The sequence below is a fragment of the Meleagris gallopavo genome, chromosome 1 (assembly GCF_000146605.3).
Source record: "Meleagris gallopavo isolate NT-WF06-2002-E0010 breed Aviagen turkey brand Nicholas breeding stock chromosome 1, Turkey_5.1, whole genome shotgun sequence".
NCBI classification, from domain to species: Eukaryota; Metazoa; Chordata; class Aves; order Galliformes; family Phasianidae; genus Meleagris; species Meleagris gallopavo.
The window spans coordinates 107,323,200-107,337,666 of record NC_015011.2 but is presented as its reverse complement, the minus strand read 5'-3'; the positions used below and the strand labels follow the sequence as shown (position 1 = coordinate 107,337,666).

Sequence of the window (14,467 nt, the reverse complement as noted above, 5' to 3'; positions counted from 1 at the left end):
TATATATATATATATATATATATATATATATAATGATGCTATAATATGATGGAAAGTACAGCAGTAACAGCAGAGTGGCACAAATTCTAGGTTACAGCAAATGAGAACAAGTCCCAATGCAGCAGCCATGAACACACAAACAAACACCTGCTTACCTTTAGAAGGCCTCAGGTAGGCAGGGATCTCCAGTGAGATACCCTTGCCTCCACTGCCAACCCTTAAATGAGGTCTGGGAAAGGGTGGATCGTGGCTCCACACCTTCCAGTCACTCACTTGCATTGCACCTGAGCTCCTTTGGGTCAGCCCTGCTTTCCCACCAGGTGCTCAATCACTGTTTTAGGCCATGACTTAGCATTTCTACTACACTTTCTGCTTTAATGAACCTGGTTTCTAGCTTCCCTCTCAGGGACATCACCTCTGCTTCTTAGTTTAACTGTATTTCCTTTGTTGATAGTCATTTGTTCCAAGCCACATAATCTAGAAACATTTGCTCCCACTGCCATGACACACATGTCAAGGAAAACCTTCACCTGAGAATGTTTCCAGCCTCACAGAGATAGCTGGAGAGAGAGTGTCTTATAAATTCCCAGGTGAAAAGATCCAATATGCTTTTCTGCATATGTCATGAAAAATCAATTGCTCTGATAGGAGTAGGATGAGGTCCCTCTGAATTCAAAATCAGTTCCTGCTGAACAGCCAGCAAGATTTCTGGCAAGAACTTTTCAACACAGGGAAAGCAGGGTTCACAGTACCCTAAGATAAGATTCTCAGGCAATTTTATCCCAGCTATAACAGAAATGAAACGCTTAACACTTTTAAATGTTATCCTATTCTGTAGACAAATAAATTGATAGCATCTGATCATCTTGGAAAAGAATATCACAGTTAAAGAGTTAATTTAAAAAAAAAAATACTAAATTGCTGTGCAAAGATCCACCAGAACGTATAAACTATCTTCTGGGACTGGGAGGTGCAGTCATCCCAAAATACTCAACCCAAGACATCCTGCTTATCTGGACAACATCTCTTGCAATTTCTTTTTTTTTAATTTTGGCAGTGACCTATAAACATCAAGAAGCAGCAGCTGCACTCCCCTTCTGCAATAGGATGTTGACTGCCAGATCACATTTTCTTAATGTAAACCAAGTTCATTAATACTCCAGTAAATCAGCTTACTAAATCTTTCTCCACAAGTCCTCAGGCTGGCCCAAGTATAGTGATATGACTCTGAGGAAAGGCAGCTTAGAAGTGTCACGGAAAAACTACTCAGCCAAGGGTATTTTAATAATAACCAACAGCCAGAGGCACAAAAGGTGCTCTCCTTCAGTAAATGCAAAGGTATCTACAGCTTCTAATAAACAATAAGAAAGCTTCAGCTAGAGAATTTATTATCATAGGAAGGAACCAGGACCAGGAATGGAAATCCAGAACGCAAATTGCTTTTCCAGAAGTGATACAAAACCAGAAAAAGACCAAGAATCATATTAAAGAAAAAATGTATGTGTGTATGAATGGATTCTGCCTTACTAAATCTACATCTTCAAAAAGTAAGGCAATAGAAAAGTTCACATTGTGATCCATAATAAGAAGATTACAGCTATTCACTCACTGTCCATTTAAGTATTAAGAATTCATGTCATGTATTTCTTAAAATGGACCAAGACTTCGCTGAAAGTATTTACACTTTCAGCAAAAAATAAAAAGCTATTAAAAATACATACCTTGAATTATGCCACTATTTTTCACTTGGGGTTCAATCACTTGAATTGTATCATCTTCAGGGTAGAAATATATTTTACAATGTCTTATTCTATATAGTTCTTGATTTTTATCAGGCACTTCTTCCTCAAAATAGGCATCAAAAGACAATACCTATTAAAAACAATAAATACATATAAAGCAGCAAAGTCTTCAATGCTTTTGCATAATGCATCAATAAAATAGACTTGTGCACATTATAAGCTAATTAAATGTATGGATTTCGGGAGATAGATTTACTTCTCAGAAAGCAAGAATGGAAATCCACATTAAATCACATAAATTTAATATTCTTTGGTTGACATTTTTATTATCATAACATCTAAGCAGAGATGGAACTCCACAGTAAAGAAATAAATCAAGTATAAAACTATCAGCAGGCTGCTTGAAAATTGTTCCAAACAAAGCATTTTTGATGGCACAATGAGCTACCCAAATCATGAAGAAACTTTTAGACTTCTATTAATTGAACTCCTGGAAAATAATGACAGTAATGGCTTTACCATTGAGGTAAGTAAAAAGCAGAGTCCTTTTCAAGCAGGTCTTGCAAGCTCTCTAATGAGTGGTATGGAAGATTATGAGAAAAATTATATTTTTTCACGAGTCACTTAGAGCTGTGCAATACTGTAATTTCAAAACTTACCTGATTCTGCAATTCAGCAAGAAGAGAAATCTCAGAGAGCACACCTATTGGCCTCTCTGTGGTTTCTTGGGAGAGAAATAATGCAAGAAAAAAACCTTCACAGGTGAAGTATTCAGTGGTTTACTCAGTGGTGTTAATGTCAGGAGATCCCAGATCGAACTTTGCAAACCATTTTTATACTTCTTGGTATCATGCATGTTCTTTAAGCACCAAGACCATGTTTAAGGGAATGTTCAAGAAATATCTATTTTGTAGTGTAATATGTACCAGGATGCTTGCTGTGGTAAGAGTGTGCAAGATAGAATTACTAAAAAATAGGTTTCCACCACCAGCACCTCCAACCAAATATGTGGGTCACATCAGTGCTAATTCATAATTCATTTTTGTAATGATTAATAAATTCAACAACTTTCATTCTTGGTTCATTAGACAAAATGACACAGTGGAAAAACAGGAACTTAGTTGTTCCATTTCAGTGAGCATCTGGCAGACCTGGGCTTAAAAATGTTTGAAACCCATATATCTGAGAATCCTGAGGGCTCAGCCAACACAGAGCTGAACTTCACCCCTTGCCCAATTGGTGATAAGCCATGCAACGGCAGGATGCATGGATTCTCTTCTCCCTATTCTGCTAGTCTCACTAGAGTAAGAATGTCTGACAAGCATATTGTTCAACTGTGCTATCTGATTATTAACTGTTTTTAATTCTGTCAGCAGACATTTCTGAGAACAGCCTTCTCACGAGACACCAGCCAGAGGAAAGGGTCTATTTGCATAGATTTTCAAACAGAGTTGAGTATTAAATAGACTGTAACTATTCCTTTTACTAAGCATGTCCTGGTCTACTTCACCAGATGACTTTGTGGAAACTCTTCTGCAACTTTATTCTCTTTATACCTTTCTTTATGAGCGTGCTAGTGTACAACCGACACATGCTCAGCAGCCAACTGCAGTTTTGCAGATTGAAATATAATTCAGAAAGGGTGAAGTGGGGAAGGAACATAAAAGAAGATGACTTATGTTACGTTTTAAAATAAGCTTACTTTTAGAAATAGTCAAAGTTCAACATTTCGTAACTTATGTGTCATCTGTAGTACACTGCTGTGTGCAGTAGCCCTTTTTTTTAGAAATTAGAAGGTGGGCATGAAAATTGAAAGTAACAAATATTGAACAAACTCTGTGGCATATTGCAAAGTTGGCTGCACCTGTGGTAGTCAAATTATAAACACCTTTTCAAGCCCAGGAAGCCTTGTGTATGTATTTAATCACAGAAGAAATTAAATTTACATCTGCTTCCTATTAGGCATATGAAGTTACAAATACTATTTCTTAACCTACTTAATATGAAGTATTACGCCTGTCCTTTCCCCAACAAACTGGTAGTGCTGAAAGCTGGAAAGAAAAATGGGTAAGAAAGCAGAGTACGTTTAAAAACATAAACACCTCTTCATTTTTCATGGAGTCCACTTGGCTGCATTACAAACTGCAGCACTGGCAGGCATAATGCCATTTCAGGCTCTTACCTGGGGAGATTAAATTAGTTGGGTAGTACTCTTCAACTGTCTATAATTAAAAAAAAAAGACATGAGCCTTCCAGAGTCTAATTCCAAACCCGTGAACTCCTGTCCTGCATTGATTGCCCTCTGTAGGAATACACTGATGAGACAAAGAGAGCGGCCAGCTAGCTCATTTCACCAGCAGGTCCCCTTGCCTTCTACTTAACTCATTTGTTTCATAAACTTGGGTCCAAATCCTGCTAACAGGTATGTCCCCAAGAAACCAATGCATACTTTCGTATCAAAAAAGGGGTGCAGATAGAGCACATGCAGGACTGGCCAAGGCCTTAACTCTTAGGCACATTATACCAATTCACATTTGAGCACATTAGTGAAAAGCAAGTGAGCAATACTAGGGACTTCAGAGGCAATGTGTATCTATCTATTCAAGCTTCACATTTTCTTGCAGTAGTTGCACATTTGTCTGCCAAGGAGACAAATGGGCAATTATACTGAAATTATCTCTGTGACTTTTACTTTAAAACAAAAATTATGTCATTCTTCTCAGTGTTTAAATATCCTAATAATTTTGTCATGCAACATTTCTGCAATTTGCTGAATGATTTCTTTTTCTGGATCATTTTCCTTCTCTGATTATAGGCTTATTGCTTTAGAAATAAACCATCACCAAGTAGCATTTAATGTACATTTTAAAAAGGAAAGTAATGACAGTGTGCTTGAAAATACATATCATCCTAGATAACAGTTATTTGATAACTCTCTAGCTTTAAAGGTGTCATTACACTCCTACAAAATAAATAAGTATATATATATATTAATTTTAAATTCCAGCATCTGTAACAGACACTATCTATTTCCCTACATCTGAACAAAGTCAACAGGACTTTGAGCAAACAAACAAGACTAGATAAGGGAATTCTAGTCCTACAGAACTGCACTGTGGTTAGCGGTCATGCAGATTTTCTCCTGGACTGAGGCCTTCCTTACATTCCTTTAACTACACAATTCCTTGTTTGATCATTTGAAAAACAAAGAAATGGAAAAGAAGTACATTGTTGCAAATCAGTTATTTGCTATCACTATTTTAAATAGATATATATTAACTACTCCCTTATTTTTATGATGTCCTCTAGGAGACGTATCCCAGTACAGAAGTATTTATGTATATTGCTGTAAGACATACATTTACCTTAATTATACAACATATCAGTATTATGGAAGAACAGAAATTACCACCCTTTTTGTTTATCTAGGAACTTTTCTCCACACAAAAACTAATCTTCTTAAGTATTTGACTGAATTTCACATCTGTCATATTGTATCTGTTCCTAAAAAAACATATAGATACTGATTTCCACATACCTGTTTGTCAAATGCTATCCAGGCAGGAGCACCACATCCGAGCTCTGCTGGAAACACACTGGTTTTAGGTTTCAGTTTCTGCCCAGGTAATGGTTCACCTCCTATTCCAGGTTTATCTTCTGCAAGCAGCATAGCAACATTATTGCAGTAGCCCCAGTGCTGCGATTTGTGGAACTTTTCTTTCCCTAACTGTCAAAAGTTTGGAAGAAAAGAGAGAAAATGACATTTTAATGTATGGTTTTAAGTTCATAAGAGTTACCTAGCTAGGCAAGGGTGATAAATCACATAGAAGTTTTTCTGTAAGTACCTTTAATACTATCTGAAAACCTCTAACAACTTGAATGCTGCCTGTGAAGTGACATTATTTCAGTAGTCAATTTTCTGTCTTATGGATCAAAATGGAAAGGCATTCTGGTAACATAGCTGAGAAACATAGCTGAGAAATAGGATGATACCAGCTGTTGTCCCCCCATATTCTTCCCTGCAATAAGGACTACGGAATACGGAAGCAAGTCACCCATGAGAACAATGCAAAAGGTAGAGGGGGAAAAGCTTCCTCTATAGAACCCCACAGGTCAAATGGAAACACCTCAGGAGTACCCAGAAAACAGTCTGCTGTCATAACTTATATTGAAGACCTTATTTGCATTTGCATTGCAGAGTGCAAAGTACATAATCCTGAATACATTTCAATTTTGGGAATCTAGAGCTGAATCAAAAGACAGAAAATTTATTCCATCCAGGCTTATTTCAAAAGACAACCTTTGTAGCAATTTTTTTATGTTATTATTGTTTTTCAGGCAGTTACAGATCGAGTCCTTAAAAAACAACCAACTGCAAAGAAAGCCATCCTGCCTGCTCACATTTTTTGACTAGTACTGGAGTCTGCCTTGAAGTGATGCAGAAAAGTCTCCAGCGAGCATCAGTCCTGCCTGTGGGAATGCTCCTTCCTGTGGGCAACCTGCTCTACTCACCTGCTCCCTCACGCACAGGCAGCCACCCCACACAGATCAGACAAACAGGAAGAGCAAACACAGGAGACAGCACCACAAACCCTTCCTCCCATGAGCGGCAGTATTGACTCATTAGCTCCTCTTACTCTGCTCTCTTCCTCGTTCCTTCAAATCCTTGAAATGCTTTGGAACAGCTGAGTTGTGCCCCCAACCCTCAGCCTGGGGCTGAGGGATCATGATGAAAGCTGAGGCTGAAAGGGGAGGAACTGATGCTGGGGAAGAGCACAGGAATGACCCAAGCAATGGAAAGGCTGGACAGCATAATTCTCCAAGCTCCACTGGAGCAGATATATCAGTAATGCAGCAGGGGGACAAAATTGCCTCTCCCACTGCATTTGGAAGGTTTGGGTTGGATATTAGGAATAATTTTTTCTCAGAAAGAGTGGTGAGGCAGTGGCACGGGCTGCACAGGGAGGTGGTGGAGTCACTGTCCTTGGAGGTGTTCAAGAACAGTGTGGATGTGGCACTGAGGGACATGGGCAGTGGGCATAGTGTGACGAGCTGCTGGTTGGACTGGTGGTCTTAGTGGTCTTTTCCAATCTTAATGATTCCTGGAAGAGTGAGCAACAGTAATTAGAGCACACACATTTAAACCAGTACTCCCCAAAAAGGTGTAGACACCAATGCATTACCATCATGAGTAAAAATTGGCCAAAAGAAATGTTGTTCATCATGGCAACGTTTGAGTGCTCCAGAATAATATAATACACATTCAATATTCTGGGAAGAGTGAAAGCAGTGGAGCAGCAAAATCTGAAAGGGGCTGACTAGTTATTTTATTCTGCCAATATGAAATTGAGTGAGGAATCTGAAAGACTGCTAACCTTTGGCTCATAACATTCACTGCTCATATATACAAACTAGTGCACACTGAAGGTGAAAATCTCAACGGTGCTCTAAGCTCAATGACACAGGAAGGAGAGCTGCCCCTCAGCTCAACGAACAGCTCAATCCCTACCTTAGTTTAGATTTTGCTTACAATGCAAGGGCAGTGGCATGCAAAAAAAAACCACATTACTTATTATTTTTACAACTGATTATTTTTAATGCCATAAAAATCAATGGCCGTACCCTGCTTAGGTTAACAAAGGCTGGGCTAAGCAGCACCCTTCAAAGCAGATGCTGCAAGGTGAGACGGGGCTCCCATATCGATAGCAGGAATGAATGAGAGTATGGATATGTTTCCCCAAAGGAAGTACCTGAAAGGCAGGCAGTCTTTTGAATAAAGGTGAGTGGAAAGGGCACATGGCATGTAGCATATGATAAAGGACACACAAGGAGGACAAAAAGTTCTTCAAGAACAAGGGTTCTTGAATTATTTAAGGAATAAAAGAGAAAATCGATAAAAGGAAATATTTATTGTGCAACAAAGTTAGCCTATGGGCCTCCCTGCCATGCAACATTGCTCAAGCCAAGAATTTAACAAGATTAAAAGAAGAGCTGCATATTTGCAGGAAAGATGCCCAAAACAAAATATTTAATATCAGCACCTTTTTTTTATGTATTTTTTTTTTGAGCTGTGATATTAAATGTCATGCTTCTGCGCACAGTGCAAGCACTGACATATAGGCATTAAGAGAAGACCTTCCCTTGGTCATCTCACCCTTCCCTGAAGCCCACAGCACTGTCTCTGCAGGTGAGGATGATGGCCAGGGAGCACTGGCTAGGTTTGCCACTTGCTCCCCAGCAGATTTACAATAGGGATGGTTTTCTCCCTCTTTTTTTTGAAACTAGCAAGCTGCCCTTTCTTGTTCTGTTCCCTTTTTTATTATTACTTTTGTTCCCTGGTAAGCTGATAGAAAGCTGGAGAGAAGACAGAATGGGAGGGAGATTTCTGCGTTTATTAGGTCTAACGTGGAATAGCTTTTTAAAAAGGAAAAGTTTTAAGAAGGAAATTTGCGGGCAAAAATATCTGATTTACACTAAAAGCTCCATATACCAGCAGATCCATTTTGACATAGCAAGTACTTCTTCTCTGCCTATTACCAAAGCATGAGTAAGGGAGAAAAGCAAAGTTATTAAAGCACAGTAAGGGTGGCAGCTATCCTGAGCAAAGGAAAGTCCCTTAATGTTCTCAAAGCTTCTTCAAAAAGCATTTTCTATCCTTCCTTTGCTGGGCTTTGGTGAGTTACAGCTTGAGAAATTGTTTGTCAAAGAAATCCACGTTTTCTCCTGGTGGAAATTTTCTTAGGGCTGAAATCACAACAGAGTTCAAGATTCAATTTGAAAAGTAAGTGGCCCAACAGCTGTAATTCTATTAAGAATCACCGAAGTCTCCTCTAGAAACATGAGCAGATTTAAGCAAAAGGCTATTCTTTTTAAGCAAAAGAGTAATTATAAAAGATTGCAAAAGAGAAAAATGACATTTGAGAAACTTCAGCTAACGAACCCAGACAGCATCCAGCTGAAAATAGTGACAGAACATCACATTACATCCACAGCAGTATTAAGTGACTTCTAAAAGAAATCTGTGACATTGCAGGAAAAGAGCTTTACTGTGTTGGCTGTGCTAATGCTGGCTGTAGATCTGCTGAACAAAGCTGGCCATTTTCTGTGTGGTGAGCCTGAAATAAATATTGGGGATACATTCAATAATGACAAATGTGAAGATTGGGATGCTCTGAAGCTTTGTGGACTCACCCACTGCGGTCCACTGCCCTGTGCTCTCAGCATCTTGCTCTTTAATACTCTGGTACAGTCACGGCAGGAAGCTGCACTTTTCAGCTGAACCAAACACAAGTAGAAATTTGTCACCTCAGCCACTGTCCCAGGGGCCATGTCTTGTTAAGCAAATGCCACGGGGAGTTAGGGCAAAAGCCACTGGCAGCACTGTGTTAGTCCTCCCCGTGTTCATTTTTAATTGCAGCTGCACTGTGGAGTCCTGGCTCAAATCCTGTATCAGGATGAATAGTGACATTTCTGAACTACTTTGGACTGCTGATATGGTGTCCTAGTTGTCTCAGCTAAAGAATGGAAATACAAGTAAATGCTGCATGCTATGCCACTGAAATCCATGCAGCCTCCTGCCCTCTTGAAAGCACAGGTCGCCAGTGAACAGAAATGAGACAAGTAGCACCAGTTCTCACAAAGCAAGCACTCATTTCATAGAATCATAGAATGGCCTGGGTTGAAAAGAACCTCAAAGATCATCTAGTTTCAACCCCCCTGCTATGTGCAGGGTTGCCAACCACCAGACCAGGCTGCCCAGAGCCACATCCAGCCTGGCCTTGAATGCCTCCAGGGATTGGGCATCCACAGCCTCCTTGGGCAACCTGTTCCAGTGCGTCACCACCCTCTGTGTGAAAAACTTCCTCCTAATATCTAATCTAAACCTCCTCTGTCTCAGTTTAAAACCATTTCCTACTGAAAAGCCATATTTCAGCCACAGGTATTATCCCCATTCACCTTCAGAGATTTCAGTATGCTTAGGGATGAGTGGTGTTGTAAAAGGAGGACTGCCCTAAGACTTTGTTCCCAGCTGCAGTGGTGCCCCTCTTGCTCTTACTGCCAGAGCTGGGACAGCCTGAGAGGAGACAACAGTCCAGTATAAAGGAAGTAATCAAAAATGCAGCCCTGACGGAAAGCTAAGAAAGACTTGGGCTGGGGGCTGTGAGCAGACAGACCCAGGGAGTGAGGCTGAGTGGCAGCAAACAGTGGAAGGAGTTTAGGATAAAAGGCCAGAGCCCGGAGCAGGGGAAGGCACAGCATAAAGAGCTTGGAAAGCACTCTGACAAGGAAAGCGAATGTCCCATTTTGACACCAGTGATTACAGAGAAGCAGAAAATAGTTAAACCAGGAAAAATCCAGAGACAGCAACGGTAGCACAACTGAGGGCAATTCCAGGCTAGTGCAGTAAACAAGGAAGAGAGGGAATTTGCTCTATGCCAATAGAGTTTGCAGCAGAAATGGATACTCTCAAGTATGTACTTTTATCCTCCAAGATCTATAAAGTCATTGTCTGAGTTTCCAAGAAATTGGAATTGGAAAGAATTCTCTCTCTGAGGATTCCAAACCTCAGGCACAGAAATGCACTGGTCAGAGAGAACTCACTTAATCCAACCTGCAGGAATAGTCCTTTCCATCAGCTGCTGATACAAGGCAAGAACAGCAGCCTGCTATCAGAAGGTGCCTTTCACAGCAGGAGGTGGATCAGTAACACAGCATGACTGCACCGTCACCAGAAACATTCCTGCCACAGCCCAGACTCCAAGCACACTCACACTCTTGCAGTAACAGAGCAAATCTGTTACACACAATGTTTCTGCCACGTGCAGCATTAAACATGGGTATTGAGGCATGTGACTTTTTTTGTGTTGGCACACACATTACTTGTACTGGCAAAGCACAATTTTCATACCAGTCAGGATTTGCAGGTAGAAGATACAGTAGTGTTTGGTCTTTCTTTGGCTATTATATGTTGGCTTTGGTGACAGGAACAAAGCTAGTATGTATTTACAAAAATAAATGACCATGTTCCTTAACTCAACAGGGTGGTGCACCACAGGTGATCCCCATGCCCCGCCAGGCAGGGTAAGGCCATTCCCCAGTGCTGTCAGGGCAGGGAAAACCAGCCCTCATATCCATGGCACCTTCAGCCCTGCTCTTCTCTTAGAGCTGCGGAAACGCTGTGTTATGTTACTATAGGAACCACTCCAGCTATTTTGAAAGTGTCTATCACCTTGGTGTATTACCCTCTACTCTAATTAGCTGCAATGCCCCAGCAGTTAGGTTTTGTCTCAGTTAAACAGAACCACAGCGGCAGCATTGCTCTGGGGCATGAATTGGAAAGAGGTACCAGTTAGTTGCAGTTAAGGGGAAAAACAATAAAATAGACATCACACAGGGGCTGCTGCCTTTTTGCAGCACCAGGCCTCACAGTCTGTGGCCTTCAGCAGAAAAGAGAAGATGCAGGCAGCTTGAGATGAAGCTTTTCTGCTCACAGGCTGGAGAGGAGGCAAGCATTCTTGGTAAAGCTGTCAGAGAGTAATAATAATCATAGAAGAGCTGTACTGCTAGAGCCAGTGACCCTTAGACACAAAGATGCAAGCGCTGTGTAAGGATTTCTTAATTCCCCTTTGCCAGCGGCAATCCCTGCTGCCCTGGAGTTATCAGCGTTGTAACCACCTTAAAGCCCTGGTTTTCTGTGGGAGCTCAGCCTCCTCATTAAATACATCCAAATGGATATGTATACCTCTTCCACCTTTTGAGGGCCTCTATATGCAGCAGGTAGCATTGAGGGCAGAGAACAGAGGATTGCAGCAGTAGCTTGAACAGTGATAAGAACAAGAGTGGAATTAATACCCATAATTATAAACCAAGGACTGACAGCAGCAGCAGTTCCCCATCCCCTGCTCATCCCTCTTCAGGAAATGCTTTCCTGCTACTGTTTCTGTGTGATAAGAAACACTGATGGCAGTGGTCACAGTACTAGCAGGAAAATGTTTCCTTATCAATGTATCTATGGCAGTCATATTTTTTTTTTCCTCCATTAAATAAAAGGCCTTCTTGGCCTTTCATTTGTGGAAGTGTACAAAATGAAATTAAATTGAATAGCCAACAGCTATGAAGAGATCAAATGCTTTTCAAGCAGGGCCCGTTATCATTATTACTTCCACTAAACTAAGGACTGTACAAAAAGTGCAATTAGGAGTTCTCACAACAGTGTAACTGTGGCATCACAACACCGTCTTGTGGTGATTTTAACTTGGTTTCTCATCTGTAGTTCTCATTACACATATATGCACTGTATGCACTCAGCATGACATGTTCACTATTTTCTGTATGTTAACTCTCCTCAACTATGTGTAGTCAAACACTGGGTCTTATCTCTGTTACAAAGCTTCTCCAAAGCCAGCTGCAGTAGGGCTCTGAAGAAAGCTCTATCACACCCCAAAGACAATAATCTCCATCAACTGATTTAAAATGAAAACTACAGAACAATTAGTTCCTGCATAACAATTTGTTATTCTATCTTCAACTAGCAGATAGCACCTATTTCACTGCTTCTGATGTGCCCACTTAGCAGCTATCTGAGATGGTACATACACAACCAACTCTTTACAGTGCAAATTTGAATTCAGGAAACAGTGTTCACCACCAACTCTTTTCTCCTTTCCCTTCTAAAACAATGGTACCAGCCTGCTGATCGTGGGGAACAAGTCACATGGAATATCCTTGATGCTTGTAAGATGGCCTGCAAGAGGTGATGTGTTGGCAGGTACCCACACAATGCTCGCACACCAATGAGGCTGGGGAGCCCACATATTTCTGCACAGTTTTATTCTCCTTATGTGACTACCTAGGTAGCTACACTTGCTTCTACCTGTCCTTACTCTTTAGAGAAAGATTTTCCACTGTGCTGCACTTCGTGCAGGCTGATTTATTGCTCATAGAGTGAGCTCCCAGATATGCTAACATTAAAGAGCAATCTCTTCTTAAGAGGTGCTGAGGCTCGTGGTATTGTTGGCATTAATGTATGCACTGTAACAAACGATTTGGAAACTCTCCCTCTCTACACCTTCTGTACTACCCCTCACAGGAGGAACTAGGCTCGGGAGCCAGCCAAATGCCCAGCAGTTGGGCTGCAGAAACCAGGGTTTTGCTGGTCATTTCTCAGAATCCTTAGAGTTGGAAAGGACCTTTAAAGGCCACCTAGCCCAACTCCTCTGCAGTGAACAGGAACACTACTACGTCAGGTTGCCCAGGGCCTGATCCAGCCTTGAAAGTCTGCAGAGATGGAGCACCCACCACATCTCTGGGCAACCTGTTCCAGTGTGTCATTACCCTCACTGTAAAAAACTTTTTCTTTACATCCAACCTAAATCTACCCTGTTTGAGCTTGAAATCATTTCCCTTGTTCCATCACCACAGACCCTGCTAAAGGGTCTGTCCCCTCTCCTTTAGTTCACAGCATGAAAACCAGATTCCCCTCCAGATATTTCACACTTATTAAGAAAGCCCGTACTGCTGTGCCTGCTTCTTAAAGGCAACACCTCCAGTATCATTCCCAAATCCTTCCTTCCTTCCCACATCACTTCACGGCACAGTTCTCAGCAAATTATCCCTGCAGGCAGTGATGCGCTCAGCTCCGCAACGACCTCTCCTCGCCCCCTGCTGCCAGCCCTGCCGACAGCCTCAAGCTCATCTTTTCCTCGCTCTGGCCCACGGGCAACGAGGCTAGAGGGAAAGGAAGGGACGTCCCGTCTGTACCACTCACGTTCCGGCCGACGGAGAAGCCGGGCAGCAGTGGCAGAGCCATGACCGGACCGCCAAAGCCAGCCCGGCCCGCTGCGCTGCAGGGTCGTTGCCTGGAGACCGGCGAGTGACGTCACAGAGAGGGCGGGGCGAAGAACAGCTGGGCCGAGAAGAGCCGAGTGGGACCGAGTGAGGCCGAGCGGAGCAGAGCGCGGCGCCCCCTAGGCGGGGTAGGAAACCTCCGAGGAATTACCTTTTAACACTTTTCATTTTGCCACGTTTCTATACAGCGCATTTTACTTTGCTCCTCTGGATGGCATGTGAGGAAGGAGCGAGGAGAAAAGATTTTTTTTTTTTTTTTTTTTTTTTTGCGTTTCGATCCACCGTGAGGGTGGAACTGGGTCAGTGGGTTTGCACGTTCCCGTTTCCCAGCGCCGCATTATGTGCCCGCTTTTGCATGTGGTGCGGGAAAGTAACGCTTCCCGTGTATTTTAATTGAAAATAAAAGGAGCCGTCGTTTTAATCACATTCGTTTCATATGGTGGGCGGCATTAGGCTCAGATTTAAATTTCAAACAGAAGATAGATAGAGTGAGTTTCTCACGGGTGGCTCTGGGAGGAGGGGTTGTGCCTTTCTGTGATGGAACTCACACTTTCCTTGTTAATGTGGGAAGATGCCCTCCAGATCACTTCCACGGCCCATTACAGAGAGCAGCAGCCATGCTATGTTGTGTTCCTCCATTTTACATAGGGATCTTGACCTGGACAGGCCGGAGAGTTGGGCAGTAAGAAACCAGATGAAGTTTAACAAAAGCAGGTGTAGAGTCTTGCATCTAGGGAGGAATAATTGCGTGCACTGGTACAGGTTGGGGGATGAGCTGCTGGAGAGGAGCTCTGCAGAGAGGGACCTGGGCGTCCTGGTGGACGACAGGTTGGCCATGAGCCAGCAGTGTGCCCTCGTGGCCAAAAAGGCCAATGGCA

General features: G+C 42.1%; 1 protein-coding gene across 1 annotated transcript; it reads right to left on the bottom strand.

Moving 5' to 3' along the window:
• Positions 1-1,715: 1,715 nt before the first annotated feature.
• LOC104914564 (EF-hand domain-containing family member C2-like) lies at positions 1,716-13,638 on the bottom strand. Its single transcript, XM_019621110.1, has 4 exons — positions 13,510-13,638; positions 5,281-5,469; positions 3,925-3,964; positions 1,716-1,872 (listed from the first exon to the last, which is right to left on the bottom strand). The coding sequence occupies exons 1-4, from the start codon at positions 13,549-13,551 to the stop codon at positions 1,859-1,861; spliced, it is 285 nt and encodes a 94-aa protein (XP_019476655.1). The 5' UTR covers positions 13,552-13,638; the 3' UTR covers positions 1,716-1,858.
• Positions 13,639-14,467: the final 829 nt, after the last annotated feature.